Source organism: Aythya marila, assembly GCF_965140915.1.
Source record: "Aythya marila genome assembly, chromosome: 5".
Classification (NCBI taxonomy): Eukaryota; Metazoa; Chordata; class Aves; order Anseriformes; family Anatidae; genus Aythya; species Aythya marila.
The window spans coordinates 33,296,423-33,318,007 of NC_139046.1; the positions used below are offsets into that span (position 1 = coordinate 33,296,423).

Here is a 21,585-nt window from a genome sequence, read left to right on the forward strand (position 1 = left end):
TTCTCCAAGAAGGCAGCAAACTACAAGCACCAGAGGATGTAATCCAAGTGCTAATAAATTATTGATGTCTCCCTTCAGCTTTTTACTTACTAAAAGGATATCAAAGCTCAGTTTGTGAATGGTCCAGACAGATTCTCTTTTTCTATATCTACAATTTAATTCACAAATATTGCACTAAGCTTTAATATTGACGCAATGTGGTGTTCTCCCTTTACAGACTTTGCAAAGGCTAATAGACGTGGTTTGGATTATACAGGCTCATAAACAGATACAGTGAAGGAAATGCCACTCGTGACTCCAATAGAAATTTGAATTTGTAATTAAAAAAAGAAAGCTTGGTATTAACTAGAAACGCTGTGGTTGGGATTTGTTTGGGTTTTGTTGTTGTTGTTTTGTTTTGTGGTTTTTTGTTTGTTTGTTTTAACACATTAAGGGCTGATCAAAAGCCTGTTGAAATAACTGGGCTTGCTCCTTAGGGATAGGCTGTCTAGTTCTTTGGCACCTCACACAAGTCATAGGACAGTATGACGTATTTTATATTTAGCAGTAGCTCCTCTCTTCCAATATGTCTATTTGCATAAGTCAACTTACAAACCATCTGTATTGGAAATATTCTTTCCATTACTTTTAGCTTTTGGGACAGCATGTGGCAGTTTCTTAACAGCATATATTAATTTACACTGGTTTTTGGAGCAGCAAATAAGTAATTTGAAGTTGTCATACTGCAGTTTCCCTGCTAGGAATCTCCCCTGGACAGAAGGCTTAATGTTTCTCTTCCATTAAAGTGCTCTGTGAGTTTTGATGGCCATAAACACTCAGGATCCTGATAGCTGTCTCATCTGGAAGACAGGCAACAAGCTCCTATGTATACCTTAAAAAGGTTTCAGACCTTTGCAAATTTAGCCCAAATGCTGTGTCGCACTAAGGAGCAGAACAAAATTCTGCCTGTTAAATCGGTGCACCGGCCTGGCCGAGCTCAGAGAAAGGATTAGCAGCGTTTTAAGAGGCATGCTCTGAGTGACAGGGGGCTGATTTCAAACCAACAGTGACTGCAGTTTCTGACTGCACCAGTTTCTTGGTGCTCTGAATAGAGGAGGCAGCACCACAACCCGTGTTGTCTCTGTTCTCTGTTAGCCATTTAGAAAGTGTGAGTGACCAGGCACAAAGCCCAGAAACGACAGCTAATTTTTACAATATGGTATATATATTTTGCAAGCCAGCCTGCAAACTGCTTATGACATTTTTGGTACTATATATATAAATATTCATAATTAATCTATGTTAGAATAGAGGGAAAAGCTTCTAAAGAACAAAAATAGCCCCTTCAGGCAGCTTACACCAGTGACACTGATCCCCTGCATTTCTGAAATTAAAAAATGAGCTTTGCACAGATTTTTGCAGTACTTTCTGGAATTCAAGCTTCTTTCTTTCTTTTTTTTTCCTTTTTTTTTTTTCCCCTGTTTCTTCAGGTTGTGAAGGCAGCCTTGATAACAGAGATTGATGCACTGAATCTGGAGCTAGAGAGGTGGAAATAAAGGCACCGAGTGAGATATGACATTTCCAAAGCTTCAATCTCAGGGGCAGCAACATTCATTTTCCCTTCTCCAGGTCTGCTTCATCTGCAGGCTTTTCCCTATGTTTTTCAGGTGCCACCTGGATGCTGACAGCATGTCAGGTAGGAAGATGTACAAGCCTGTGCCTTTCGGATCAAAAGCTTGAGTTCAACTGGGGGCTACCTAACCCCAAGAGACATCTTCTTCCCTTAAAGGTGGAAGGGCTGATTATCCAGTCCCTGGCACTGCTTGTAGCTGTAACCCAAGCACCAGTCAGGATTGGTTTAGATTAAATAGCTCACAGGTTATTCAACATCAAAAGCTGAGTGTCTGTGGAAATGAAAATAAATTAAAAACCTTCATGAAGCTGTTCAGGCTGCCCCAAAGCCCGGTGGGTATTAGATGTATTTATTAAACAGAGGTGACTATTCGGTATAGGATGACAGACAAACCTGAGCTCTGCCAGGTCTTTGTTTTCTGTCCTTGTGTGACTCAGCTCTTAAATTTGATTCTCTTACTCCTTGGCTGCTCGGCTGGCCTGGCTGACACCTCCCTGACGCACAGCCTCTCTCTCCCTGCTGTCTGTAAAAACGGGGTCCCTGACTTCAGAAAACTGCCCTCCCCTTTTGCCTTACCATATGGGGAGGCATCTTCTCCACTACCTCGCAGCACACCAAAGCCCATTTTTTCCACCTCCCTTTGTTGCCACTGATGCCTTTGACTGCTGCTGTTCAACAGCCCCCACAAGGAGAATTTGGCACAAGTGTAATGCTCAGTTTGGGTTTCTCTGTGGACAATTCTCTGGCTGGGCACATTTCCCCTCTAACCACAGCCCCATCCTGTCCCGGCACCGCTACCACCACCGTTTTTACAGTGTATGTAAGGTCACTGAAACTGTCCAGACAAACACGCACGAGCTGACCAAGCAAAAGGGATTTTAAATTTCTCTCTTCCCCTATAGGTCCTGGCGGGTACAGCACAGGCACTCCTTATGCATTCTCTACTGCTCCTTCCTGCGTCCCAGATGTGATCTGCTCCCCACCCGTCTTTTGCCCAACCTGTCCCCTAGAGATCCTTCCCCGTTGTGCCACCTGCAGAAAGGAAACAAGGTATTTTAAATGTGCGTTTTCATGTGGTTTAGAGAACCTGCATTGTACTGTCTGCCACTGAGTGCTTCTGGCAGCTCCTCTGCAGGGCTGGCAGGAGCAAAAGCCAGACTACTCTGTGCATATGTACTGGGTGCAGCCAAGCAAATGCCCCTCCTGGCAGGAGGAGATGAGCTCTGGGGAGAAAAAGGCACCTGCGGCTGTAGTTGCAGCAGCAGTGTGTGCATTGCTGTTGGTCCAAAGCCACAGGAGCCAAAGGGAACTTGTCCGTTGTCTCTCATGGATGCCCTTCTCCTCCAAAGCTAGGTGGGTTTCCCCCTCTTGGATCAGCCAAGATTTGCCCAATGTAATCCATGCCCTGAAATCCAGATGTAGCAGGTGCAACACTTCTGGAAAACCCCAGCTTTGGGGCTTTTCTCCCTGTACATCCACACACCAAGCGCCGTTCCCTGCTCTGCAGCCCTCCTAACCAGCCTGGTACGCAGCCCGAGTGCCTTACGCTGGAGTGGAGCTGTACAGAGCAGCACGCCTGAAAAGCAGCAAGCATGTTGGAGCAGGAGTTGAGGTGCGAATATTAAAGCTAGGGCTGATGCCTCAAGTCTGCTCACTTGCCCGTTTGCAAGATTTTACGGAGTATTTAAGATATATACTGCTGTAGGGCACCGAGAGAGAAACAGATCAAATGAGATGAGCCTCACAAGGCAAAGAGTGTAATGAAACATGAAGCAAACATGCCGGGGTAAGATGGTGCAGCACACCAGTCCTGGGCAGCAGGAGAGCAGATAATGACGGGATGCACAGGATGCGGGCGGGAGGGAGAAATATTGGCGGTGTGGGGAGGTCACGGCAGGCTGCAGCTCTGGGGGGGAGACCTGAGCTGGGGGTGGGTGAAACCCTAAAGAGGAAGGGACAGGAGAAGCGGGGCGCTTCCATTTCCTCGGGGAGGGGAACAGGGGGGCAGCAGGGCCGTGCAGCCCCCTCCTGCCGGGCCGGGGCAGCCCCAGGGCTGGGTGCCGGTGCGGCCGGGGAGAGGAGCGGGGAAGTTTGCCCTGGCTGCTCCGCGCCCCCCTTCCTGCCCCGGCCGCGGTGTGAGCTTGGGGAGAAGCGGGGAGAGGCACCCGGGGAGGGAAGGAGGGATGCTCGCCCCCAGGGGGAGGCGGGGGGAGCCCCCGGGCGGGGCGGGGAGGGGACCAGAGGGGATGAGATGGGATGGGAAGGGGAGGGAGGGGAGGGCAGGGAGGGAAGGACCCCCCGTGGCTCCCAGCCTCCCCCAGAGGCTCCCACCTTGGGGGGGCCGGGAGAGGCTGGGGCACCCCCCTCCGCCTCGCCTTTCTCTCCTCCCCTCCGCCGCCTCCCTCCCTCCCTCCCTCGCTGCCCGCCTGCCTGGGATGCTGGAAGGAGCCGGGCGGACCCGGCGGGGCGGCTCTGGGAGCGGGGGGCGGCTCGCAGCGGCCCCGTTCCCGGCCCCGTTCCCGGCAGGGGGGCGGCCCGAGGGGGCTCTCCGCCGTCTCGGGGGTCCGCAGCCCCCGCCGCCCGCCGGTGATGGCCAAGGATGTCCTCGGAGGGGGATGCCGAGGCGGCTGCTGAGAGCGGGCCGGGCAGCACCCCCGCCCCGGGGGCGGCCGCCGCCGAGCGGGAGGAGGTGAGCGGCCGGGGATGGGGAGGGGGACACCCACCCGAGGGGGGTCCCGGGGGAAAAAAGGCAGGGGAGGGGGCCGGGGAGCGAAGGAGGGAGCCCCGGGGGGGTGCCCGCAGAGAGGGGAGGCAGCCCCGCAGCCTGGCTCTACCTGCAGCCGCCGTGCGGGGTGCGGAGCGGTGCGGGAGCGGTGCGGGGAGCGGTGTCCGCCGCGCCCTGCAGTGCCCGGGGCGCCGGCGGTGCGGGCGGGGTCCCCGCAGCCGGGAGGAGGCTGCAGAGGGAAGGATGCAGGGGGAGAAACGGGGCCTGTCCAGGGGAAGTTCAAGTCCCGCCCGGCACCTGGGGGGCCAGGGGTGCCTGCTGCTGCCCAGGGGGCGGAGGTGGTCGTGGGGTTGCAGCTCTCGGGCGCTGGGATAACTTGCAGGCTGGGTTTGCAGTTTGGGGCTTGGAGGGTTTCAAACGCTCGGGCCACAGGACTGAGGACATCCCTCCCATTTTGTCTCGGGGCCTAGGCACTCTCCTTGGCTGATCTGCAGTAGAAAACACCGTAGGAAATAACAGCTTAATGTGCTTCTTCACATCAGCTGCGAAGCCCTCGCTGTGGCCTTGCAGATCACCGGCAGGGAATGACTGATGTGTCTGAGCGGTGACACAAAAAACACTGAGCCACAAGGCACCGGCCAGACAGAGCTGCAGGGCTGTGTGGCAGCCGATGACAATATGCTCACAGTCCTGTACATTTGGGACAGCGAGCGGTCCGGTGTTAGGAATGCCTGAGGTTTCCTTCTAGCCGTAATGTAGCCTTGGCTCCCGACTGTTTTGACAGGTCTGCCACTTGCATTGCGTAATCCGTGTGCAAGTCGTGGAAGTGGCTGAACTTTCTTCATAATAGTTACCAGCAAGCATAGATGCTCCTGGGGATGCATGGAGCAGCCTCCAAGCGGGCAGAGAACACTGCAAACAGGAGCGAAGGCAACCCCGGAACATTTCTGTGTGCAATTTGTCTGCTTACAGCTTCTCTTCATGTTTACATTACTCGTCAACGGTCTCGTGGTCCTATGGTCGTAATCTCAGCAAAGCTTATGTGGAGCTGCCAGACGCTTGGGTTAAAACCAAGCAACACTTTTTAAAGTCCCTATAATAGAAAATTGACTTCTCAGCTGAGGCTGAAAAAACTATCCTCCGTGGGTGAAAATTAGGGTTTTGTCCTGTCCAATTGCTTTTTAAACACCTGCGATACAGTTCTCCGCTACGAGCTGTGGCTGGGCCCAGGATACAGCCGCTGTTCGAGCGGTAGAGCTCCCCAATGTAATTACAGCCCTGCAGAAGATCAATAGATGGTTAATGCTGGAAGGGATTTTTTGATTTATTTGGTCAATGGCCACAAGCTACAGAAGGCTTTCCAATATATTAAGTCCACCATAAAAATATCTAAGCCGTTTCTAGACATGAGAGCACTTGATCTCTCTGCTAAGCACATTATATCTTGCTTCAGTCATCCTCTTCTCAGTTTTTCTTCTGTTCCAATACAAACATTTGCACGTTTGAGTCTATATTTCAAATGCCTGTAACAGTGATGTCTTAACCCTGCAGTCCTACATCATTGGTCTTTTCCTCTTGCTTCCTTCATCTCCATGTAAATAGTGTTGGGTTTTTTTGGTGCTGGGACCTGCAGTTGCATTGAATTGCCCTGAATTAAATAGGCATTTCATGGTCTTCTATATTAGTCTTGTCATTTATGGATTTTACTTGGATCAAATACATGGACTTAAATCTTAACAGTGACTTAAAATTGTCTTTATTGGGGAATAAATCAATGTGAGATAAAATCCTGAGTGAGTGGCAGAGAACGCGCCTCAAGTCTGAGATTTTATTCATGAAAACAGGACAAGCGAGGATGCAGCTGCGGAGGAAAGGAGAGCGGCTGCTCGGTCCCTGGCTGCAGCCCTGGCCCCATCCTTCCCAGGGCCACCTGGGTTTTCTGCTGGCAGTGCTGAATGTCAGAGCAAGCCCTTGGATTACCTGCCACTATTCTGCTGTTTTGTGGTTTGGTGGCTGTTTCTGTTGTTGTTGTTGTTGTTGTTTTTCTGTTGAGATATCGATTGCTAGAGCTGGATGATCTATACCAGTCATGCTTTTGGTGGTGGTGTAGGATTTTACCACCCCATCAACATTTGTGAAAAAGAATGAGGGTCTTTGAGGTGAGGGAATGGAAGGGACATGGTTTTCCAAAAAAAAAAAAAATCAGCAGTTATTGCTGTCAATTTATTCTCTGGACATATTTTCCTTCACTTTCCTCCCCACTGCTCTGTCCTGCCCTGGTTAGGCTGTGGGCTGGCTACTTTTCTTGTCTTGCTTGTTACTGTGACAGCCTACACCTACGCTGAAGAGCTGATAGTGACTTTTCTGCATTTTTGCCAACTTACACCTCAATTAGGAAATGGTCTGAAATATTTTTTTAAAACTTAGCTGATTTTTTTTTTTCAGGAAAGTGAAGCTGGTGAGTACAAACATCATTTATTTGCTACCAAAGCCAACTAATCACTGAAGGAAGCTGAAAGCAGCAGCCACTTGACATTTTGAAACACGTATTTGTCTTGTCTGTATTGGCAGAGTCAAACAGCAGTTGCCCATGACTGGTTTTGTCTTGTCTCACGTATCTGAGGACTCTAATTGGGCATGACATAGCACAATCAGTTAGTCCATCTAAATAAAAGAGGGAAAACTTCATGGGTAAACATTCCTGAAACCCATGGTCACCAGCGTGATGATGTACTTAGAAATGTTGCAGAAGAGGGAGACCACTCAACGCTGTCTCATCTGCCTCTTGCTGCCAATGCAAGGCCCATCAGGAGTTGGTTTCAAAAGCACTGCTTGTGGCCACAAATAACTTAGACTTGGTAGCTTTACATTGTGCCCATCTATGAGCAGAGTCGTACCCACGTGGATGGGAGGTGGTGGAGGGACCAGGCAGGCAGCCCTCACAGGTTTATCAGCCCTGCTGTAGCTGCACCTTCCTCATCAGGAGCCCCCCTTGCTCTGCTGAAGCCTTCTCCCTTGCAGACCCCCTTGCGGCTGTTGGATTCCCACTGCCTCTGTGGCTGCCCCTGCTCCTGCAGAGGCTCACTGTCCTCGCTGAGGCTTCTCTGCTCATCAGAAACAGAATCAGGAACCAGGGCTGGAAAGAAGAGCGGGCAGAGGGCCTGTGAAGGAGGTTAATGTTGGTCTCTGCCATCTTTTAAGCAGAAGCTCAGAAGGTACCAAGCATGAAATGTGGGACCTAGGGAAGCACTTTTATTCCTCTCGGCTCTTCCAAACCTCTTGCAGAAGACCTACTCCAGTAGTACCCTGAATAATAGCTACTGGTTGGCCCAGTGGAAGGCTGTCACCGTCCCAGGCAAGTATAATTGACCAAAGAGGTAATATTTGTATGGTGCACAGTATTGCCCCTCTTGAATGTGGGTCAAACAGTGCTAGCCCCTTTCCACCCCTCCTGCCCAGTCATTCAGCAAACACAAATCAAGGAGAGCACCTCATTTCTTGATTCAAGTCGTCTCCCTCATAAAGACAAAGGAACAATTCCATCAATAGTGGCAATGGAAAAACAGGAAAGCTTATTTTTCATGATCCTGCAGTTCCAGGAAATATTTGCATTGCAGATCCTGTCAAAAGAAAATCCATGCTGAGGCATCACATCTTACTCTGCTTTTGTTCTTTTCTGTGCCCCACTTTATCTTCTGCTCACGTGCCTGTTCTTGGTGCCCTGAAGTTGTCTCTCTTCTCTGTACTTTGAACCAGAAGCTGACAAGAGTTTAAAAAAATAGATAGGAAACAGCAGATGGATGTGTCTGAGCTCTGAGTAGCAGCCTGGGCTCCAGCTGGGGGGGCTTCCAGGGCCAAGGTCCTCCGTCCTCTGCAACAGAGAGCGCTTCATCACAGCCGTGGCTGAGGCTGAACTGCATTGCTCCTCCTGGCTGGTGTTCCTGCTTCCTTCCAGCAAGAGAATTGTTTCGGGGGAGTGGACTGGGGTGACTGGGGAGCTTGTGGAGCTCCATCACTGGAGGGTTATGAGGACGGCTGGTACCAGTGGAAGGCAAGGGGTCTGCACACTGCTTTGAAGCCCCAAATATGCTCCTTGTTCTCCCTTTCTCACTTCAGAGACCTCAGAAGATAATCTCCCCCAAGAGGGAAGAGTGGTCACCAAGGCTCCTTTTCACTCAGTGGAAGCCACGGCAGAGGTAGAAGGTGTCTTCTCCCTGGGAACAGTATGGGGCTTCCTCCCCTTTTTTTCCTACACCTTGAAACGAAATAGCTCACAGCTTTGCTGGTGACCAGGGACACTAGAGGAACAGAGATTTAGAAGAGTGAAATGTCCCCAAATGGTCCATATTTTGTGGGGCTTTGTTCTCGGTGTGTTCTGACACACAGCAGTGAGTTAACACCAAACCCAGCTGCTGCCGAGCTATCAGCGCCGTAAGTCCCTGCAGTTGTTACGGTGACACTGTTGTGACACTGCAGATAAGGCTCTGTTTGATTTCTCACTTATAGCAGGAGCTCCAGTTTCCAGAAAAGCGTGGTTAAGTAGTTAATTAGTTTTTAAGTTCTAATCATGAAAAATATAGTTCACTGAAGGGTTCGCTTTCAGACTATAATCATTCATCCGTCTCCTCTGAGCTTAAGAACTACAAAGTTAAAACTAGTGCACCATGAAACTTCGCCGAGGTCACGGTTCTCGTAGCAGTGCTGCTAACTAGCCAAAACCCAAGGGGCAGTGCTGTCTCTAGGCGGGTTACAATCCCTGGGATGCTGCCCATGCTGGACCCTACACAAGCTGCGGCCGCCCTGCCCACAGCACATCTCATCCCAAGACACAAAATTAAGGAAGAGAAGTTCCTGGGCCTGACTGCTTAACAGTTTATGCTTTCTGCTCTTTCCCTGCACATCCCGGCCCTGGAACAGCTACCTTGGCTCTGCCCCAGCAGCCTCAGCCCCCCGAGCATGGAGCTCCTGCATGGAACACCACAGAGGCTGGGTGGTAGCATCCATCAGTAGGGTCCAGCCAGCATGGGGGACCCAAAAAGTGGAAAACCACCCCTTGGGACTGCCTGGAGGTGAGGAGACCAGCCAGAAGTGCAAGCACCTGGTGGAGGAAGGAGGCAACGAGGGCATGTGGTGAAAAGGTGTGAGTGGCAGTCTGCCTGCAGGTCTGAGGTGTGCCATGGAGCTGGAGCAGCCATGGGTCTCAGCAGGGGCCCGTCCTTCTGCAGCCAAGGCAAGAGGCAAAGCCCGTGGCTCTCAGCAGCAGGAACATGGAGCAGCAGGGTGGGACAGCTTACACATCCTCCAGGAGAGTGCTGCTGCGATGCTCATGTAAAACCACTTTACAAATGCTGTTTTTTCAATACCTTCAGGAGGTGCAGAAAGGTGTGATGAAGCCACGCCATGGTCAGGTCAGGAAATAAACCCCAGGTGTCCTGGCTCCCAGGAGCTCTCTTAACCATTAGGTGTTTTAAATGAATCTGCAGTGAAATTTTCACATGCTGTCACAGGTTATGACAGAATGTTTCTCTGAAAGAAAAAAGAGTAGCAAGAGAGAGAAAGGAGTGATATTCATCATGAATCCTCTTTTCTCACTGGGAAGCATAAGCTGCTGGGATGCTACCTCGTCTTAACAAGAGCACCATTATAAAATCTCACAGCACCGAGGTCCCAGCTGTGTTCAGAAAGGTGCAGGGATGGGGAAAGGCACTCTCTGAGTCTGGCAGAGCAGTGGTAGATCTTATTGCAGGGGAGGCTCAGCTCAGCAGCACAAGGGACCAGGCACAGCCGCAGCCTGAGCCCAACGCCGTGGTGCCGGGAGGTCTTCTGCTGAGACACGGCTGGCCCATGGGAGGTCCCACATGGGAAGTAAGGAGGATGGAGACTGAGACACCAACTCACTGAGCCACTTTGTTCTGGTTTTTCTGGTTACCACTTAGGTAACCAGCTTCTATCCCCCATTCAAATCTCAGGGTGTTCCTGTAGAGTAAGCGAAGATTAAATGGCATTAATAATAACAAACTATTTTTCTCATTTGCAAAGGCTGTCTAAACCGGGGCATTAGACAACAAGGCTGCCAACAGCCTGTGAGGAGCTAGCAAGACGGTACGCCTGGCTTCCTGTTGGATCCAGCTGGAAGATGTCAACCACGTGGATCTCTCCCCTTCCCGCTGTCCCCGTCTCACCAGAGGCTGCCTGGTGGAGCCAGGCTTTCTGTGCCTGCCAGGAATGGTCGATATCCAAGGGGGAGGCGTAGGGAATATGACTTTGTGGCACTGCTGAGTCAAAAGCCAGTGGCAGCAATGTCAGTAATTTGGGGGGGAAAGGGATAATTTTGTTAGTGTAGTATTTCGCGAGCTTGTAGGAAGCTGTCACTGAAACAACCCTGACTTCTGTTTGCAAATGGTGACCGCTTTGTTGCTAGGATTCCTGTGCGCCAAAAATGTACCTGTGTGGCTCTCCTTGCAGCAGCTTGTGAGCTGGCTGGGGCCGAATGCTTCATGCCCCTCACCTTCCTCCCCTTACATTTTAGTGGGCAGCTTTCTCATCCCGATGCAATGTGCTGCATGGATACTGGCTGGGATCCAAATGCCTTTCTTTTTCAGGATTTCCTTTGTTTATGCTTGAAGAACTTAAAAGTATCCTGCAAAAGCTACCTCTGGATCTGATGTTTTAGAGGACTGGAAGCTCCTTCTGTCCTGACCTCTGCTTTCCTCTTCTTCAGACAGTGACTTTTTAATGCTTGAATTCATGAAGGTGAATGGTGTGAAGTAGCAGGCTGCCTTTCTACAGTACCTCAGGGGGGTCCTGTTGCTGATATTCAGGTGGATCAGCAAGATGTGTGCCTTTCTGTGGTTTGTCTTGTCCTGTGATAGCCTCTGCCGGGGAGAGAATTGAGTGCCTCCGTTTTGTGCACCTTTCTGCCCTCCGGTGAGGGAAGGAGGAGATTAAATCTCTGCGGGGCTTTGACCAACCAGAAGCCCAGCCATCCCCATTCACCGCAGGAGTACAGCTGCTGAAGCGAACGCCTCCGCATTGGTGACACAACCAACATGTGGCATGCGCGCAGGTTGCTCCTGTTAAACCAAGTCACAGAGCTTCTCTGCTCGGTGCTGGCGTCACAGCCCCTGCCTGCGTGAGGTTTTCACTCCGGCAGGAGCTCCATGGCAGAGGAGCAAATGGTGCGTTCGAAATGTTCGAGCAGAACCATACGGCGTGTTCAAGGACCGAAGGGAAACTCTCTTTGATGCTAAATGGCTTTTTCCGTTGCCTTCTATTCCTGATATTTCCCTTTCCCTCCGTGCTGGCAGCCATGCTGAGAGCACTTTCTATTGGCTCAGCGTGAGCTGGGGGTAATGGGCTTCTTGTAGTTCAAGATGGATAGGAGGAGGGATTTTATTTCAGGCTCCCCAGGAGGGAATTTATGAGATGACTGTTGTAATATCTCCCTTTTCCCTCACCAGGCCTTATTATCGATGCACCATGTGGTGCCCAGATTGGGTCACATGGTGGAGGAGTACTTCTAACAGTCGTACACCAACATCTGGTTTAGCACAGCCCTGCAGGCTCCTTTCTTTCTGTACTAATGAGCATCTCACCTAGGAGTTCACTTGGCCCTGAGAGGCAAGAAGAGGTTGTACTCTGACTCTTCTCCTGTCATTGTCTTCTCCCTGGTCACCCCGCTCTCCTTGATCCTTTCACCAGGATCTCCTCAGGACTTGGAGGCTGACATCTGCACCCAGGTCAGTGGTGGCTAATTGGGGAAGTGGGGTAGAGATTTCCTTGCCCTCATTGAATCGTCCCTGTCTCACTGGACACATGCAAGGCCTTTCTCAGCAAACCGGAGGCTGGTCCTGGCATCAGAGCTCACCTCAGTTACGGTCAACAGCACAATTGAAAGCTCACCTGGCAAGGACTTGCTGGTCCTCTCTGCATTACATCCTGCCACGTCCATCAGGAGGTGAAACATTTTCCACTGCCCTCTCCTGATCAGGATGGAAGAAGCCTCATAGTCAGAGACAAAGATCTGCTTTCATCCAGGCAGGTCGCCACCTGCCAAAGTGTGTGACTTGTGGTTATTGATTGTTCTTCCCCTTTCATCTATCTCATTGGGATGTATTTGTCACAAGTATAAATCCACAGAGGCAAATGAAATTGTGGCTGGCATTAATTTATCCCCCATTTTCAGTTCTTTCTCCTCTACATCTATTTCTCTTCTTGCAGTCCTATGTCAGTGTTTCTCTTTTTCCCCTGTGGACAGGAAGACTACGCTTGCAAAACTAAAACAAAAACAAAAGACAAGATTGACTCTACTCACATGAGCAGCCCCGAGCTGTGGGGTCACTTTGCTGTTGAAGATGGTGCTCAGGTCACCCCACGGTGCTGGAGGAGAGCAGGAATGCACCAAGACGCCGGGTGCTGCCTCATGCCTCTGCTCCCAGGGCCCGACTCCCTCCCAGCCCAGCCCAGGCTGGCAGGTCCCCATCCTCACCCACCACAGCCCCTGCCCCAGTGACATTTGCATTTAGAGCATGTCTAGGCCACCCTGTTCTCTCTTCCACCTCTTCGCCTCCCTCCTCCTGTGTTTCCTTCTCATTTCTCTATTTCCATTCAGGCCACGTCTTCACCACCCTCTGTTTTCTCTCATTCTTTCATTTCAGACATGATAGCATTTTGCTTCAGCAAAATTGCAGCTCTTGAGGTCAGCCACCAAGGGCAAACACGTTCACACATAAGGTTTCAAGGGACAGGAAACGCTTTTGGCATGATTTCCCCGAAGGAGAATTTAAATGCTTTTGAAATTGGGGAACCCAGATATCTGACTGCAAACCAGACACAGGCAGTCAAAGTTGGACCCCAAACTGTCCACAAAACAAACACTAAAATAAATTCCTGCTGTCGCAGCATATTTTCTGCCTATCCAGCTCATGATGGAGTTTTCAAAGAGACTGAAGTACTGAGTCTGGCAGAAGAGGAAAAAGCCATTTTGTTGTTACAGAGCTACAGAGAAATAGTAAACATATGGCAAAATAATATACAGGGTGTTTTTTTAAGGACTAACTCCAAAGCAGTGTAAACAGCTTCCTTTGAACTTCACAGGCCATTTCTCCACGTCCATCAGGGTCAGCTTGGTAGCCTTCAGTTCAAATTTATTCTAGCAGCCCGGATTGGAAGTGGACAAAACAAGAGGTTTATAATTGTCACCATAACCATTTGCATGCCATAAGCAGCACAGAAAAAGAAGTAATGCTTCAAGCCCACACTGCCATACACCTGCTTTTGGAGTAAAATGCAACTACTGATTAATAGCATGTGACAACAGCAAGCTAGGTAATGACATGCTCCACCGAAGCTCTGGAGGGTTTGTCTTAGCATTGCATCTAGAGCTGCTTGCGGGATTACCCCCGGCAGTCAGCACTGGAAGTGTGAGGAGCACCTCGGTGTGCACACAACACCCACAGCCTTGTTCTAATGACTGACACTTGGCTTTATGAAGACTTGTATATGTAAATGGGGTATTTAGCCATTAGATTGGCAGAGTTCTGGAGGAATAATGACTAGATTTGACACTAGCCATTGGATTTAAGCATAAAATCACTGCTGGTAACATTTACAGTTGGCACAAACATTACCAGGCTGTTCTGTTATGATGAGATGAGCACTGTCCTACAGAGGGATCTGCTTCATTTAATAATTTGGTTATTCAATCCAAAGCCAAATCTGAAGTTACTCATTTCAGGGTGGAGAGTGCAGCCAAATCTTTAGCTATCTTCAAAACCATGACTCAAAAAATACCTAGGAGCAGTCAGTGTTTGAATTTACACACGCAGGGTGGTGCTGGTCCAAAATCTACTAATGCAATTTTTGGTGATATTAAAAAGGGAAAATGTGTGGGAATGGGAGGTCCTTTTATGTTTTGGTATGAATTCAGTGAAATGAATGCTGAAGTCCTGTATCCACTTGCAGGGTACACATTAAGAAGGATTTCAAGGTGCCAGAGAGAGAGTGGAGTACCAAAGGGCAGGAATAAAAGCTGTGCAGTGAAGGACATTGAGACCTTGACCCATTTAATATGTCAAAAGAAGGCTTAGAGGTGTCAAAATTAGCATGGAGAAGCACCTTCAGAGAGAGAAGGAAGCAGTATGAAAGAAGTCTTTCATCACATGGAGAATGGGCATCCCCACTGCCATCAGTGGGGACTAAAGTGAGACAAAATTACAATGGCAGTGAAATTTCAACATCAGAACAAATTGCAGAAGGGATTGCAGGCCCTTCATTTGCTTTTGTCTATAAATTAATGCAATGTGTCTTTATGGAAGATGAGCTTTCACCAGCCACCAGTTACTGGAATGTACATAGGACTGTAGAGTGAAATTGCACTGCCCGTGAGGTATAAGAGCTAAAGAGAGAAGGTATGGTGTCTCCTGGTCTTAAGGTGTAAAGGTAGCTTCGATCATAAGAGGAGCTGAACTTTTCTGACCCAGAATAGTCTTGCAAAGTTGATAGGAGAAATCCGTATGACTACCTGTGAGGACTAACGAACTTTAGTTCTTTAGTGGCTCTTTACTGTATTGTAACCATCCCAGCCATCACCTAGGACAGCCATGTGGTCAGTGAGTGAATCTGGCCATCAGATAAGCTGGTGTCCAGAGGTCAGCAAAGGCAGTGAGCCTTCACTGATAAAACTGAGGCACCTGAGGTTCAAGGTAGGCACCCAAAATCCTGTGCTGGTGGAATCAGTCTGGGCTTCTTTGTGCATCCCTTCCTCCGCATGTGCCTTTTAAGGAGAAATCAGGGCTCGGTGTGTGTCTGTGTGTGTGTTGGGCTGTGTGTGTAATTTTTTGCCTTCTTGGCCACCTCGGTGCTGTTGCTTGCAAGCTCACGTAGGATGGTTACCAGTTACAACCCAGCTGCCTGCATTTTCATGCTGGTCTCACAAACAGTCCAGAGATGGGTGAGAGAGCCAAAATCCTGGTCACCCGCCCCTCCAGCCCCTGGCCACACTCTGCTCCAGCTGCCAAGTGCTGGGCCACACGCTCCCCCTCTCCTCTCTCCCCAGCCCTTTACACTAGGCAGGATTAACAGCCCAAATTTGCACGCTGTTACAGCACGAACTACTTTTAAATGATTTTAATTATTGTTGCTGCAGCCAGAAGCCGAGCTGGCTGCTGCAGAGCTGGGGCAGGAGCAGGGTGGGTGTGCCGGTCCCTGCATACCAGCGTTTGATCTCCAGCATCCGCCATCCGAGGGTGTCTTTGAAGGCAATTGCCCTTTCAGCCACTGCCTGGGTGCTTTATCATTTGCAAACTAAGTTCTGCACAAAGTTTCTTGAAGGAGAAATAATCGAAATGCTGCTAGCCTGGAAACTCCTGTCTGCTGTAGGTGTCAGTTGAATTTCCAGTTTTCCTTCAGCAGCTAGGGCTTTCCAGACTATTTTCCAGCAACTGTGGCAACAAATTAAATAACATCTATCATTTAGTGTCTTGGAAGACTCCACGCCACCAGACAACAAACAGACCATGGGAGAACACGGACCCGCCTCTCCATTTTGTGTGGGATGCAGATACATCTCTCTGCCTGAACTTTTTTTGGAAAGAATGAGCCAAAAAGCCCCAATGTAAAGGTAGAGTGGGGAAGGGCAGCTTGGGGCAGGGCTACCTCTTGTTTTGGGTTAGTGACCCAAATCTGTGGGCCCTAGTTTGCAGGGAAGGTGCCTGGTGACTGAGCTTTCCCCTGTTTTGGGACAGTTGCTACTTGGCCTTGGCTTTCTGAAGGGCTCGCTGACCTCACTTTCTTCAATTACATTTCTCTGTTAACATTTTCCATGGGTTATGGTTTTGCTCCACATCAAAACGACACAGAAGCCACAGCATTCCCCAGAGAATGCAGCCCTCGGTTGCTGACTGGCCCAAGTTATCATGGAAATTATTAGTTTTCTTAAGCATTTATTGTAGTCATCCCAAAACACAAGCTTACCCCATTTTGATCTGAAACATTGCACATGGCAAGGAGAAGATTCCATGTAGTACCACAAACACCATGCTTGCAAGAAGGTGGTATGTTAATTAATAAAGTCTGGGAGCCACTGGTTTAACATGTTAATGAATTTGTTATGCAAAGATAGATGGAAAGATATATTTCCTTATTTGACTTTTGAATGTCTGATGCTTTTGTTGTAACTATTTATTATATTTCCTGTCTTTCTTACAAACACACTAAGAGTGTTTCTAATATTATAAGGAGAAATAAGGAGATACAGGCCAGATGAACATAGGTAGGACGTGAAATGAGAGGGACAGCCGAAGGGGCAGACCCTGCAGGAAAGATCCTTTTATACCTGAGGACTGCAAAGAGTCAGGTCTGGTTGGCAGCAAAGGAGGGTATGAGGCGGTGGGTCAGAAGAAAAGAATCATGGTTTTCCCAATGGGTTTTGAGCACAAAGGCCCTGTGGAGCTGGACTGATAGGTGTATGTGCATCCAAGAGATCTGCCAGTGGGCATTATGGCTGCATGTCCTCACTAATGCAGGAAGGAGAAAAGCTGCATTTCTTACAAGCTGCAGTGAAAACAGTGTAGGTACCCCAGCTTGGGCAGACCCAGCCCTCTCAGTGCAGGGGTCTGAAGGCCAATTTTGAGGTATCTCCACAGGACACATCCAGAGACCTGGACCTGCAAGCCTTGGAGCTGCTTCCAGCTCAGGCCTGTGCTGCTTTGGGACTGGTGAGATTGCAGCCACCCCTTTCCCCAAAGCTGGGGTGGCATTTCATGGGGCTAGGCATGTTAAGAGGCATTTGCCAGCTCTCAGGCTCCATTATGGCCACTGATAACCCTAACCAGCAGGGCTGGTTGAATCAGTCCTTGGGTAGGAGCCAACCTGTGGGCTGCAAGTTGGAATATAGAGCTTCAGAGAGCAGAGAAGTTTATTAGGCAAAGGGAATGGAGATAAATGAAAGGTGGGGATTGCAGTGCCTTTGGCGAAGAGTGCCTTAACTGACATGGGACAGCCCTTGCATGGCCAGGCTGAGAGTGCTTTCAGTGGGTTCTGGAAAGGATTGGGGTTCCTGGAGTACTGAAGCACACACCTTACATTACAACTGGCTGCTAGACATCCTTAGCTGGGTCCTCAGCGTTTCTGCAGAGTATTAACCAGATGCTGTTCGTGTGAGATGTACCTATGGAAACAACTTGCTGAGTGCAGACTTCAATTCCCATGACAGAACCCTGCCCCACTGTCTCCTTCTGCTCCATCCCAGAGATTGGAGTAGAGAGTTTCACTCGCAGAGTTTTCTTCACCTCAGTAAACCTTCAGGGGAAAAAAGGCTGGAGGTTTGCAGTTCTTCATTGTAGTCCATATTTTTGCATTATGACAGCACTCAAAAACTCTAGTTCCATGTAAAGTCAAGAGAAAGAACAAAAGACAGAGATTCCTGGCAGAGTCCCCAAGAGCCAGGACAGCCAGCATGCAGCTGGGGAGAAGGCTATGGCAGAGCAGTAATGGCACTGGGACAGAGCAGTGGGTATTTGACAAGAGTTTCAAGAGATGAAACTCTTAATGACTGCATGTAGACTCAGGAATTCATCCCCCAAACTCCCATAGACAGTATTCAGCTGATTTGGGTCTGCCTGAAACCACTTCCTTGCTTTCCACAAGGCTTCCTGCCAAAGGCTAGGAAAAAAAACAGCCTTATTCTTTCTCATACTAACGTCTTTTCTCTGCCCTACCTGCAGAAAAGGTGTTATGTACCATGCCCTGTTTAGCTCCTCTGCACCCATTCTGGCCACTGTTTCAGTCAATGGCCTTAGTAAAGAGAACACAGTCCAAAATAATTATTCTTCCTTCTGTCACAAATATATACAGAAGGCTTGGGATCAGAATAGAAATTCTTTGTAGGTTTCTTCTGGATGCATCAGGAAGAATCGTGGGCCAAATTCTGCCCTTAGTTGCTGAAGATGAATGGTGTAGCTCCCTAAAATAAATAAAATTACTCTGCACTTACACAGCATCAGATTAGATGCTACAAAATCAAAGACCTAACCCTGTGTAGTCTATTTGGCAGTGCTCAAAGCGAATCATAAAAACCTCTACAGTTACTTAGAAGTGGCTCTCTCACAGGAAAGAAAAAAAAAAAAAAAAAAAAAAAAAAAGGCAGTATTAAATAGTATTAAACCTGATCTGATAGCCCTGCAAGGTTAGGTGCCAATGCTTCCATCTCATTGAGAAAACAGTCAATTCTTTCTAGTGGTGCCGCGCTATTATTTCCTGAGTCATAAGATGCTGGTTCTTAAACTCTTCGCTGGTTCAAGCTTACTTACTGAATCCTAACTGCTCTGGGTCTGAGCAAGCTATATTGGGTGAGAACTTTATCTCTGGAGAAAAAGAGAAGACATTTCTCAAACCTAGCATCTGCTGGTGTCTATGCAGTAGTTTGATGCACGGTGGCCCCTTGAGAGAAGGAGTAGCAGCATGCTTCTATTTTTGCATAAAATCAGGCTCAGCAGAGGGCATGATGATGCACGAATATCAGCGTGTAACTGCTTTCTCACTGTCGTTTTCTCAGAGTTAGGGGGAAGTGAAGGATGGTGGTGACGAGAGAGATGCATTCAGCCCTCCACATGTCATGTACTTTCTTCGGACCAGCAGCTGCCAGCCAGGAGTGTAACCCATGCTGCTGCTGCTGCTCTTTGCAGAAAGACAACTCTGTTTCTGCTAGCTGCTTGGCTGGATTTGGTCTTTTTTATTATAGCCCAACATAGCATGACAATGCAGCTGATTCGCTGCAACATCGCTGGGGTAAGGACTGCAATCACATCGCCTCAGCAAGCACAGCGGGAGCACAAGAATGCAAACTCCCCCTCCACTTCCAGCCTGACTTTTGTGACTTGAAAGACAGGGATGTGCTGCTGCATTTTAGATGTTCACTCATACACCCTTAGCTCTAACACTTAAACCACTCAGGTGTTTTAGGTAGGAGCTCATCTTCTAACCAGCCTGCAGCTATCCTGCACTGTGCTGTAATTCTGACATTTTTTTTTCAAATAAATGTGCTTGAATCTGGTAATTTTCCTGATGGCTCGCCTCCAAGAGAATGGTGTCGATCACTCGGTAGGTTTCAGGGCTGGGGCTGAGTCAGCTCTGACTCAGGCAGCAGCTCCGGCTCCGCCAGGCGCTGGTCCCCTGTGCTGTGCGACCCAGGGGGCTGTGGCTCCACCAAGGACACTTCTCCCTGCCCCCCCGGCAGTGTGGTGCAGGAGACCCCCAAATCACAGGGGCAAGCCCACAGCCCTGTGCTTTCAACCGGTTATCAGCTGTGAAGCTTTCTTGGCCTCAGAGGAGGGTGTGTAGATGAGGGCGGGTGCTGGCTCCTTGCAGTGAGAAGGACATGGGGGCCTGTCTTGCCCCCACGGAGGCCCCGGTGTTTCTGGAAAAGCAGTTTATATTCCTGTTTCTGTGAAGTAGGGTGGTGTCGCAGTCCTCAGGCAGTTGAGAGTGAACCCAGACACAGTCTGGAAAGCAAAAGGCACCATGTGTGTGCTATGTAAAGCAGTGTGACTGACAGGTTCCTCTCTTTGTCTTTCTCCCCCCATCCCCGGTGGTGTGATTCGAAGCAACGCCCCGTGAAGCAGTCCCTGAGTGCCTGCATGTGCAGAGAGTCCCACTGGAAATGCCTCCTCCTCTCCATCCTCATGTATGGCTGCCTGGGAGCGGTGGCCTGGTGTCAGCTGGCCCGGGTCACCAAGCTCAGCTTCGATAGCTCCTTCAAGGGCAAGTCCATGATCTACCATGACAGCCCCTGTTCAGACGGCTATGTCTACATCCCACTGGCCTTCCTCTCCATGCTCTATGTGGTTTACCTGGTGGAGTGCTGGCACTGCCACGTCAAGAGAGAGCTGCAGTACAAGGCAGATGTGGACAGTGTCTACGAATGCATCAACCGCATGCAGCAAGCCACTCCGTGCATCTGGTGGAAGGCCATCAGCTACCACTTTGTGCGGCGAACCCGGCAGGTGACCCGGTACCGCAACGGCGATGCCTACACCACCACGCAAGTCTATCACGAGAGGGTCAACACCCATGTGGCTGAAGCTGAGTTTGATTACTCTCACTGTGGGTACAAGGACATCTCCAAGGAGCTCCTGGGTCTGGAGAGCTACACAGCCACCAAGCTGAGGTTCACCAAATGCTTCAGCTTTGCCAACATTGAGTCTGAGAACTCTTACCTGACCCAGAGAGCTCACTTCTTCACAGAGATTGAGGGTCTGGATGACTACATGGAGGTGAGGGAAGGCATGCAGCTCAAAAACGTGGACTTTAAAGAGCTTATGATGGCCTACGGGGACCCGGATCACCTCCCATGGTATGTGTCCCACTACGCTTTCTGGGTGGCTGCCATCCTGATGATCTCGTGGCCGCTCAGGGTACTCATAGAGTATCGGACTGCATACGTTCACTACCACGTGGAGAAGCTGCTGGGCCTGGAGTACACGGCACCCACTGCGGTGGAGGAGCCCCTCTACAGGTACCGCATGCCCCGAGATGCCACGCAGGACAGCACGGAGCTGGAGTGGCACATCTGCACCAACCGGCAGCTGATCCCCAGCTACTCGGAGGCCATGCTGATGGACCTGGCCGACTCCCCGGCCTACAACAGCTACACCATGTGTCGGTACAGCGAGGCGGCCCATGGCTGCGAGCGCTGCAACCGCACCTCCAGCACCTCCTCCATCTTCTCGCGCCACGCTTTCCACAGCTGCAGCGGCAACTCCCGCCTGTCCCTCAACACCAGCCGCTTCTCCCTCTGCCGCGTCCACGGCTCCCACAGGACAGGCCTCTGGAGGAGCCGCAGCAGCAGCATCGCTGACCGGGGCTGCCACGACGAGCAGTGCTGCTCCTACTCCAGCCAGCTGGCTGTCAACGAAAACCCCCCAACCTACCACGACGCCCGCTTCTTCCCCGTCTTGATCGTTCACAGGCCAGAGGGGCACGATGGACGGCCCTTCTACGTCAGACGCTCCTCCTGTCTGGAAACGTCTCTGTGATGGGCCCCTGTGGTTTCTCGGCTCCTCTGCCCTGGGACAGATTAACTGCTGTGGTTGCAGAGATGCCACAAGCCTGCAAACGTCAGTCTGCAGGACGAGCTGCGGATTTCAGTTCAAAACCTGCCATTGCATGAGGATATGGTCACCCTGACACGTGGCCAACCTCATTTCCAAAGCTTATTTTCCTCTCCCATTGGTCTCCCTGTTCATTTATC

General features: G+C 50.0%; 1 protein-coding gene across 1 annotated transcript; it reads left to right on the forward strand.

Moving 5' to 3' along the window:
- Positions 1-4,211: 4,211 nt before the first annotated feature.
- LOC309878313 (transmembrane protein 151B-like) lies at positions 4,212-21,370 on the forward strand (the record flags this gene model as incomplete). The annotated part of the gene is made up of 2 exons (XM_082760620.1): positions 4,212-4,301; positions 19,940-21,370. The coding sequence occupies 2 exons, from the start codon at positions 4,212-4,214 to the stop codon at positions 21,368-21,370; spliced, it is 1,521 nt and encodes a 506-aa protein (XP_082616746.1).
- Between the last annotated feature and the right edge of the window lie 215 nt (positions 21,371-21,585).